Source organism: Balaenoptera borealis, assembly GCF_965194805.1.
Source record: "Balaenoptera borealis genome assembly, chromosome: 14".
In the NCBI taxonomy this organism is placed as follows: domain Eukaryota; kingdom Metazoa; phylum Chordata; class Mammalia; order Artiodactyla; family Balaenopteridae; genus Balaenoptera; species Balaenoptera borealis.
Genome location: NC_138875.1, coordinates 7,339,240 through 7,350,342, shown reverse-complemented (window position 1 = coordinate 7,350,342; position 11,103 = coordinate 7,339,240). Strand labels below are relative to the sequence as shown.

The 11,103-nt window shown below is 36.9% G+C and overlaps 1 protein-coding gene across 1 annotated transcript in view; it reads right to left on the bottom strand.

Annotated features, from left to right (window-relative positions):
• Positions 1-4,064: 4,064 nt before the first annotated feature.
• Positions 4,065-11,103, bottom strand: part of CD226 (CD226 molecule) — a 90,481-nt gene continuing 83,442 nt past the window's right edge. The window contains exon 6 of the mRNA XM_082355279.1: positions 4,065-10,554. Coding sequence (XP_082211405.1) covers positions 10,441-10,554 — 114 coding nt within the window. The 3' untranslated portion in view covers positions 4,065-10,440. The remainder of the gene's footprint in view (positions 10,555-11,103) is intronic.

The window sequence follows — 11,103 nt, the reverse complement described above, 5'->3', positions numbered from 1 at the left end:
ACATTTTATTTGTGCTCAATTTGCATAGACAATAACTATTTTGTCATGTGGATCTGTGGCCCATGAAAGTGGGACAAAAATAAGTATGGAACAGAGAGAGTCAGACGGGTCGGAATCCAGTGTCAGGCCACCCTAGTGAAGCATCACAAAATCAGGACAAAGAAACAGGCCAGAAACCAAGACAGTAGAAAATACATATACTAAAAGTACGTGGGGAAGGACTTCCAGGTTTAATGCCAACACAGAAAGAGCTTGGCAGTGGCCATGATTACAACACGAAAAAGCTGAACAGACTAAAAATCAGTGACTTTCCTTGGATCTATCAGAGAACTGAGGTCACAAGGCAAACCTCCACTGCAAAATCTGCAGAGACAGACACATCCAGACTGCTACAGCAACCAATATCTCCTCACCTGGAGCAGAAGCTCTGAGGCCATCAACTAATAGGAACACGTACATGGTGAGCTGGACGAATTGCTGAACATAATTGTGGACTAAGCGTGAGAAACTCATGGGAACCATAGTCTAAGAGGGACCCCGAAAGCCACCAGAGTCTCACCACGAGGATCCAAGAAACGTTCCCTCATGGATCTGGCCAGGGAAGGGGCAGCATCACCACTGTGAAATAAGCCAAGAGCCTTCTCAGTAACAAAGACCTACGCTCCAGAGGAAAGGACTTCGTCAGAGCACAGTTCTCAAACCTAGTCCCAGCTCCTGCAGCCTTCCTGTCTCACCTAAGAAAGAAAAACAAAAATCATAATCATAATAACATAGTTAACAGTGGCCAGACTGTCATGGAAGTAGACTGGAAACTCTGCAGCCAGGGATTGGGGTAGAGGGCAAGAGGGAAAGCAATTCCGCCGGGGAAACATCTGTGAACTTAACAAAGTCATAGGCTGAGACTGAATCATACAGTAGTAGAATACCCTCCCCCCGCCCACTTGCCATCACACCAGTAGGGGTCCAGTATAATCACAGCAGACTGCAGACAAAAGAGCTGCAAGAGGGAAAATCTTTCTGAGGAGTACCTAGGAGTACTTGGTACATTTTTTCCTTTTTTCTTCTTTGTGAAGTCTCCCAGGAAGGGAAGGGGGCGCATGTGAAGCTCTCAGGACGCACTTTGTGACTGTGGCTGTGTACGGGTGGGGAGCAAAGTGCAGGTCCAGGTAGAGGCTCAGGTAGAGAAGAGGCTGGGGTATAGGCTGTGCTCAGTGTCAGGAGCAGCGAAGAGGACAGCAGAAAATGCCCGAGACGCTGCCAGGAGCATTCATCCCAGACGAGCCCGAGGTCTCCTGATCTCAGGAGTTCCTGGGGTGGGGTGAGGGGTCGGGGAGAGGATGGAGGGTCCTTGGATGGGAAACACCTGGGCGCCCCAGTTGCCAGACGCCCTTATTCCAGACTTGTCAGTAGGCAGTCTGGTCCACACCATCTTTCAAGCAAACCCCAATCATTGTCAAGGGCTCCCAACCCTCAATCTGAATCACAGTGCACTGAAGTCTCACCCCAAAGGCACAGCCAGCTGTGGGGACCAGGCTCTGGGCCAAAGGACATGCAGGGGCAGGACTGACCAAAGCCAGGGTGGGCGTATGTACTGCACATGTGTGGGCCGAGAGTGTGTACACTTCCAGAGCATTCTGGGCCACAGTGAGGGCTCCTGGGGGCCAATCCAATGTCTACCATGGTCCAAGCCCATAGCTGGAGATATATAGGACATGCTAACACAATTCAAAAGAAAGCTGGAGCACCTGTTTAATTTTAGACAGAGCAGACTTCAGAACAAGGAATGTTATCAGGGATAAAAAGGGCATTACATGTGACAAAGTGGTCAATTCTCCAAGAAACACTTGTATGTTCCTAATAATAGAACATCAAAATACACGAGGCAAAAGCTGATAAAACTGCAAGGTGACATAGACAAATCTATAACTGTAGCTGGAGACTGCACCATGTCTCTATCAGCATGTGATAGATCAAGCAGGGAGAAAATCAGAAAGAATATGGGTGACTTGAACAGCACTATCAGTCAGTTTGATCTACTTAACATTTATAGGATATTACATCCAGCAGCAGAATGCACATTCTTCTCAAGCTCACATGAAATATTCTCCGAGGTAGACCATATTCTGGGCCATAAAACACACCTGAATAAATTTAAAAGAATAGAAATCGTACAAATAATGTTTTCAGACTACAACAAAATTAAATTAGAACTCTGTAAGAGAAATATAGTAGAGAAATCCAAAAATATAGAGAGGTTTAAAAAGCATTTTAAAATAACCCATGAGTCAAAGAAGCCTCAAGAAAAATCCAAAAATATTTTAATTAGATAAAAATAAAAATACAGCTTACCAGAATTTGTGAGATACAGTGAAATTTATAGCATTAAATGCCAAGACTGGAAAGGAAGAGAAATCTAAAATCAATAACCGAAGCTTACACCTTAGGTAACTGGAGAAAGAAGAGCAAAATAAATCTAAAGCAAGCAGAAGAAAGAAAATAATAAAAATTAGAGCAGAAATCAATGAAATTGAAAATAACAGAAAAAAATCAATGAAACCAAAACCTGATTCTCTGAAAAGAGAAAAAAAAAATTAGTAAGGCCAAGCAAGGGTAGTCAAGAAAAAAAGAGAGAAGACAAAAATTACCACTATCATAAATAAAGAAGGGTCATCATTACGGATAGCCAATTGAAGAAACAATTGTATGTTAAAGGGTAATGAGGGAATATTGGGAACAACTCTATGCTAACAACTTGATAACAGATAAAATGGGCCAATTCCTTGAAAGGCATGAACTACCAAAACTCACACAAGGAAAAATAGATGAACTGTATAGCCCTATATCTATTAAAGAAATTGAATCGAAAATTAATAACCTTCCAAAGTGAAAGTACCATCCTACCAAAGATTTATGGAAAAAATAATACCAATTCTCTACAACTCTTCCAAAAAACAGAAGCAGAGAAATCATGTCTAACTCATTCTATGAAGTCAGAATTATCCTAATATCAAACCAGATAAAACATTGCCAAAAAAAAAAGATAAATATCTCCCATAAACTTAGATGAAAAAAAAATCAACAAAATATTAGCAAAACAAATCCAACAATGCTTAAAAATAATTTTTGTTATCAGCTAGGATTTATTACAGTTATGCAAGGCTGGTTCAACATTCAAAATTCAGAAATGTAATCCATCACATCAACAGGCTAACAAAGAAAAGTAATATAATCATATCAATTGAAGCAGAAAAGGCATTTGACAAAATACCACGTCCATTCATGATTTTTAAAAAACTCTCAGCAAATTCAGAGAAAAACTTTCTCAACTTGATAAAGAACATCTACAAAACACCCACAGCTAACACCATACTTAATGTTGAGAGAAGGCAGGAATGGACTATCTTATCACTCCTATTCAACATTTTGCTAGAAGTCCAGGCTGCCACAATAACACAAGAAAAAGAAATAAAATGCATAAAGATTGGGAAGCAATAAATGAAACTACCTTTATTTGCCGAAGACTTAATTGTCTATGCAGAAAACTCCAAAGAATCTACCAAAAAAACCTGAAACTAACAAGTGAATACAACAAGTTAATAGGATACAAAGCATACAGGTCCTGTACATATTTAGTTAAAAATACACCTAAGTACTTTATATGTATACTTTTGGTGCTGCGGTAAACGACGTTGATTTTTAAATATCTAATTCTGATTGTTCATTGCTGGTATGTAGGAAAGCAATTGACTTTTTTTTTTTTTTTTTTAAAGGGAATGCTATTTATTTATTTATTTATGGCTGTGTTGGGTCTTCGTTTCTGTGCGAGGGCTTTCTCTAGTTGCGGCAAGCGGGGGCCACTCTTCATTGCGGTGCGCGGGCCTCTCACTATCGCGGCCTCTCTTATTGCGGAGCACAGGCTCCAGACGCGCAGGCTCAGTAATTGTGGCTCACGGGCCCAGTTGCTACGTGGCATGTGGGATCTTCCCAGACCAGGGCTCGAACCCGTGTTCCCTGCATTGGCAGGCAGACTCTCAACCACTGCACCACCAGGGAAGCCCGCAATTGACTTTAAAAAGAATATATTGACCTTTTATCCTGTTACCTTGCTATAAAGGGGAAGCTTGTAAGAGGTGTCTGTGGAGCTGCTGCCACTGAATACCCATTGCCTCTGTGGTTCTGCAGCCAAACATGTAGCAATATCTGGGGTGATTTTTGGTCTGCAGGGTCAGCAGTCAGGAAGAGCTGGACATGCAATAGAGGGGGGTAAAGACAAGCTGGAACGTGCCAGACCCTCTCCATCCGTCCATCAACATTGTCCTAAATAACCTACACAGAGCAATACCCAGTGTCCCACACCTCATGCAAGTTCCATTTTAGCCAATTCTAACCCATAACCACATTAAAAAAAAGGAGATTCCAGGACTTACAGTTCCTCTGTTAATCCAATGGACAAAACACAATCTGGCACACAGTTTCTCTGGATCTTTTTGCCTCAATTGTCGATTTGGATAATCATATTTAACTTGCCTATATCTTAGAGTTGTTTTAAAAATTAAATGGGATAATGTAAGAAATTTCTTTGAGAATTATAGTGCATAGTAAAAACATATAACAATATTTTTGTCAATAGCCCAAATTTATAATAGCTAGCTATTCATTAGCCATTGAAATGATGATCAAACAGACATCTAAGATTATAGAAAGGCTAGAAGAGTTTTGTATGTCTCTAGAAGCTATTGAGCTATTACATTTCTTTGTATGTTTATCATGGGAGCTAAAAAAAAATCAAAATTTGCTTCTGATGATCTTCATTAGAAATGATAAAATTTAAAAGCAAGATAATTAGCACAACTGAAGCCACATCAAAAGCTGTAGCAAGAAATTTTAGTAACATTGAGAGTAAATTGGAGATTTCAGTCTTACCCAATCATCAGATTAAAGGATAATAGTCTTATCCACTATAAGTATTTTTGAATACCAGGAATAAAGGTTGTCATGAATAAGCGATTAAATAAGAAGGAGATCATCTTAAGAATGAATTAGCAGAAAAATACAAAATCAGTTGAGATTAAATTTTGAAGAGTGAAGAAAGAAAGTTATCAGAGCTCAAAGTGGTTTCCTGCTTGTGGACCACTGGAGTTGCCACTTTTTCTCCATTTTCTAAACTTGTTCCATCAGTGTCCTGGAACTGCTATGAGCCACCCATATCACTCAAATAAATTAACTGTTTTTTCTATAACATAGTCAGCATCTGCTTCTAATGCTTAAAACCAGTACCCTCAACTTTTACAGACACAAACCCAAATATAACAGGCTTCTTATTGTGCCGTTTTCTAGGTACTGCTTAAATACTTGTAATCTGGCACCTCATATCCTTTTATACTGGGAAATTTTCTCAAATTGACTCCAGGTTGTACTGTCCTCTCTACTTTTTTTCTGGATGAAGAGAGACATCAGGATGACAGCTATGCAGAAAGAACCACTGTTTATCAGCCCAAGTCAACATTCTAGAGTAATTTTTTAGGAGGAGGAGATTGCCTAAATATCTATTGCATGTCAGAGGATCTGGAAAGATCCTTTAGACCATTGGTGAAGAGTCTGAGATAAATTTATGGTAAATACAAAAACAGTAAACTACAAAAAGAGACAATTATTAACTCTAGGTAGGAAAAAAAGATATGTAGGAGAGAATGCATAATCATTTTTACCATGGGATTCAACTAAGAAGAGTATTGGCAAGATCATTAAAAATAAACACCAAATATTGAAATAATCAAAATTTTAATATAAATATTTTGGAAGGATGGGTACATGGGAAAGGTATACATGTGTGGTGAGTTCGTGGAGAGCAAGACATCTAAATCAATAAAAAATGTCTAAAATTTAAAAAAATCTAGCAATGATATCTGTATACTATTCAGAAAAGTAGAAAAAATAATCAGAAGTGAAATTTGTTGTCTCAATGGAGGGAAAATGTGAAGGACAGGGAACTACTATTTTTTTGCAAAAAAAAAAAAACCCTTGAACAGCACACTTTGACTCTTTGAACTACATGCACTTATAAGATGAACTGAATGTTGCATTGAGATAGAAGCTACAAAGTATCACTGGTTTGATTTTTTTCTGCATTTAACTCTTCATGTTAATATTATTCTGTAGCAATCTTCTCCTAATATTCTTTGATAACAAGTGAAACTAACGATCTTGGAGCTCTACATTTTATTCATTCAAACAACAGAATACAGTATATCAAGGTAAACATTTGCATGCCTTACAAAACCCAAGTCTGAAATTACACATAAAACCAGAAAAAAATGTTCTAAAGAGGGTGACTATGTTACTTATCATTCAAACGGGGACAATAGGCAATAAATGGGGATTATTCCAGACATTTGTCACCCATACCCCCAAATTAGATCTTTTCTTACAACACCTTACAACATAGTGCTTTAAATCTTGAAAAACATAATATGTAATCCAACCTTGAAGACTTGTAACATTTTTTAAGAAAGCATTGCAGTTAATTCTAGAAGCCATAGTTCTACCTATCCAATCACTAGCAATAGAAAAGTTTTAAAAAAACCTTATTTTTACTTTTCAGATATATGTTTAAGAGCCTAGAGACTTGACTTAGAATAATCCAATGAACAGACTAGTGGAAAAGTGTATTAATTTCTGCAAAAAGCCTGCACGTGAAGGTCAATACTTTCTAGACACTGCATTCTAATAGTGGCCTAACTAAAGATGATAATAAAATAATGGTATTACATGTTTATATTGTTTTATATTTTTCAAAGATATTTTCTTATCTCTACTGTGGAAAGAAGCTAAACTTTGTACTCACTGTTTAGCACCTTCATTCTCACTATATAAGCATCTGTATTCTACAGTATCTTCAATCTTGCTGACATTTCACACCAGCAGTACAAAATACAGCACGTTATTAAAAATCAAGGAGAAGCATTTTGATTACAGTGATTTCTAATTACGATGTGGACTCTACCAATTTGGAAAATTGCTGTAATGTAGCTGTAGTTTTTTTTTAACATAGTTCTATATAAACAAACATAACTTGGATGTTTACAATAAAAGTAAACCTACTAAAATTATTTTTATTTTACTTTATCTTGTAAATTGATAGTCAAAGTATTTTAAATGTATATGTATAATATTTTAGTAATAAACGGAATTACTTAAAACTTTCTATAAATGTGACTATTTACTAACCGAAAGCACTAACCTCATCCACCTGCCTCCCACCCATATAAGCATGATTACAGCTAATGAAATTCCTAGGCGGTTTTCTCATCATGCATAAAGGCTTTTAAATAATGTTCCAAGGTCTCTCTGATGATAATATAATCAATACCCTAATCATTGTAGGTTAATAAGATGTATTCTTTCCCTGACAAAACTGTGTACTCTATAATGACATTTAACAAACTTACCTACCTTGTCATCACACAGCAATTCCTTGTAACTGGTTACTTTAATGTAAATACTAAAATAAGGGCATTCAAAGGAAACACAGATTATTATGTATTATGTATCAGTATAAATTATATATGTAAAAAAGAATCTTAGGAAGCATCTTGTTTCCTAAATAACACCTTGCAAAAAAGATTTAAAACATAATTTAATTCAAGTCTGACCTCTCATTCCGTGGATCTGTTTTGATCTGTTTCCTTAGTAACAACTGGAATAGTAGGTACAACAGATTAGGGAAAAAATATATATATGTGTGTATGTATGTACATACATACACACATACTATATATATACAATATACCTACTATAGATACCATATATAGTGTGTGTGTGTATATATATATATATAGTAGGCATAGTTTTTTACATATATTAGGTAGAGTTCACAACTCCAGCAAGTTAGGTATAATATTAAAGAGACTACAATGAAAGTGATTTGTTAAGTAGAATATCCAAAGAAAGAAAATGAATGAACAGAATTTCATCAGCATAACAGCTGACAGTGTAGCAGGATCAGTAGAGGAGATCAGAGAAATTGCAGCAGGACTTAGGAAGGTTCCAAATCCCCGAAAAAATTCTGAGCCCTGCAGAGGAAGAATTTATAGAAAAGAAGGGACAGAGTAAATAGTTCTCATAAGTATTCTGAGTGAGAGATTTTTATAAAAGGTTAAAACACCCATGGAAAACGAGATGAGTTTCAAGTGTTCTGGAGGCTTTGCAACACGTAAGGGGTTTGCCACAAAAATCTTCCCTGAAACCATACTGTAATGGTAGAAATGTTTTACTCCTCACCTACATTAGTCATTGAGGATTTGGTTATCAGAATCTTCCAGAAAGTAATATTTTTATTAACTTTTAGGGAAAAGAAATCGTTTATCTTTTAAAGGATGTTAAGTTTGCTTCACCATGCAAATTGATAGATTCAGCCATGGAAACTTTCATTGATCTGATAAAGTCAAGAAAACAGTAGATGGTTTTCTTGTAAAACTGCCTTCCAACTTTGTTACAAATATATTTGTGGAAACACTTCTTGAATCCAGATATAAAGATCTATAAGCAAACAAAATAAAAATGAGAGCTAACTCTCATTGCATGTACGTAAGTACAACCGGGAGTGGTCGGTTTTACTTTTTCCCTTCTGAAACAGGTAGGGGCATTCACAATTTCTGTAATTCACAGATAATTGCACTATGTGGCGTGCATGTATTTAAAGATAAAATCATAAAATATCCACTGGTCTGCTAAAACTGTAAATTACAGCTTAAGAATCTGTCTAGACAATATGAGAATTTGGTTTGGGATTGCTTAAGATTATCATGAAAAGTCTCCAACTTTGAAACCTAAATGCAGCTTTTGTGATGAACCTTTTAGAAATGAGAATCTTTTTTTTTCTTTCTTTCTTTTTTTTTTGGCTGTGCCACACAGCTTGCAGGTTCTCAGTTCCCCAAGTAGGGGTTGAACCTGTGCTATGGCAGTGAAAGCCCAGAATCCTAACCACTAGGCCACCAGGGAACTGCCTAGAAATAAGAATCTTTTAAAGACGAGTATTAGAGACACGAATGATCATTATATTTGGTCATTACCAAACCACTGTGGTTTCAAGGTGACCATGACCATTATTGGGTTTCACAAATACTTTTCATTGTTGCCTGCATCTAGAATTTGGACAATGGCAGGCATGGTCTCTAATTGCCCTGTCATTCATAATATTAGGCCAAACTGTGTTTTTGGCCAAACTTTGAAGCAACAGAAGTTTCTCTGTACCTTCCTATTCTTTGATCCCTTTTCCTCCTTCCCTACACCCTCCCAGTGCTCTTCCCCCTCTCTTTTCTACCCTACCACCCTATACCACCACTTCCAACTATCATTCTTTTTCTTGTATTTATATTTCACATAATTATTTTTTTTTAAACTAATAATGTCTAGGTACCTGACTCTTTTGAGAGAAATTATATATTAAAAATAATTCTCAAAAGTATAAAAAATTCAATATAAAAAAATTAAGTTATTGTTGGATCATCTACTACTCTTGCTCATAAGGCTAAACCAGGGATAGTGAAATTCTATATGAAATCAGAAATGAATTTATTTGAGAATAGAAAAGGAAGAGATTTCCCTGTCATGTTTATCTTCCTCTTGACCATTTAGTCATTCTACTGCCAAGTACTCTTCTGGACCAAGCTGACAGAGTAGGTTCTAGAAGTGGGAAGAGAGAGAGCTAACCTAGACCTGCCCTCCTACTCTTTTTAGCTGGCTAACAGAAGATGTCTTGGAAGGTCATTACAGTCCGCATTTGTTGGCAACCAGCCCAGCTTCCAGGCTCCCCTTTACTTCTTCTAATAAAACTCTGAATTTCCCAGTAGTGTGCTTTGGTCTCACTCCTACCTAGCTTTAGAGGTGAGCCCTTAACTGACTTAAGCCATTTCATCCTTTCTGGCCATAATGACTGTTTTATGATGGACAAGTAACCAAATGTGTTTGTTCTATCAGAGCAAACTCTTTACCAGACAGAAACAAGGATTATGAATTGCCAAGAGTTGTTGGCAGTCATCTTGGAAACACAAGGGAAAAGCCTGAATGAGAGTTAGGCTAACACCAAGGAAGTGGATCCAACACTGTGAAAGGACATGCAGGAACTGTCTTATATCCATACTTAACTCTAGACATAATATTTAAGCCCTGGTAAATAACCCTTGCCTGAAGCTTGTTCTCCCCTTGATTGTTCCATTACATGATTCAATAAGTTTCCTTTTATGTGTAAGCTAATTAGAGTCAGGTTTTCTAAAACATTTCTGTTAAGAATGCTCTCTAGGTAAGGCAGTATTTTTCCTGTCAAATGAAATAAATTCGGTCAACTAGTATCCAAGGTAGACATTAAATAGTGGGAAGAAATTGTATAAAGATCCATGTGCATAATAGTCATCATTAATATGCTCAGATTAAGGGAAAAGCTTAGACTCTAGTCTTTGGTCTACGAGAGAAGGTTGGGTAGTTGACATAAATATCCTCTCCTGCACCATCTGAAGGTTGATTGGCAGGGACAGGACTTCTGTAGTTGTTGGTTGCCTAGAAAGACAAACACAAAGGATGTTAATAATTCAGTGCATTTCAGCACTTAATAAAGACATTCAAAACATAAATCTCTCCTTAGTTCAACCATGATATAGGTCAAATTTCTATTACAGCTAATTTCATAAAACATTCTCTTCACTGTATTGAACTTCTGTGAGAAATTACATTCTTGATTTGCAGGGTGGTGAGTGAGATACAACAGAGACCTAGCCTTGATTATCACTTGATATATTGTGATATAAATTACCTGTTTAAATGTAAAATTCCCTCTCCTGATGTTAGGCTATTTCGAAGAGAACCATTATTTGCATTTTTTATATGGAAAGTCTAGTACAGTATTTTCCCATAGTGGATAATCATTAATTTCTGTTGAATGGAAAAATAAATATTTTTAAAGTACACAGTGTCCTGGCTTAAAAATAAGCAACTGAACACAATTAAAAAATTACAGGGACTCCCCTGTTGGCGCAGTGGTTAAGAATCCACCTGCCAATGGAGGGGAAACCGGTTTGAGCCCTGGTCCGGGAAGATCCCACATACCGC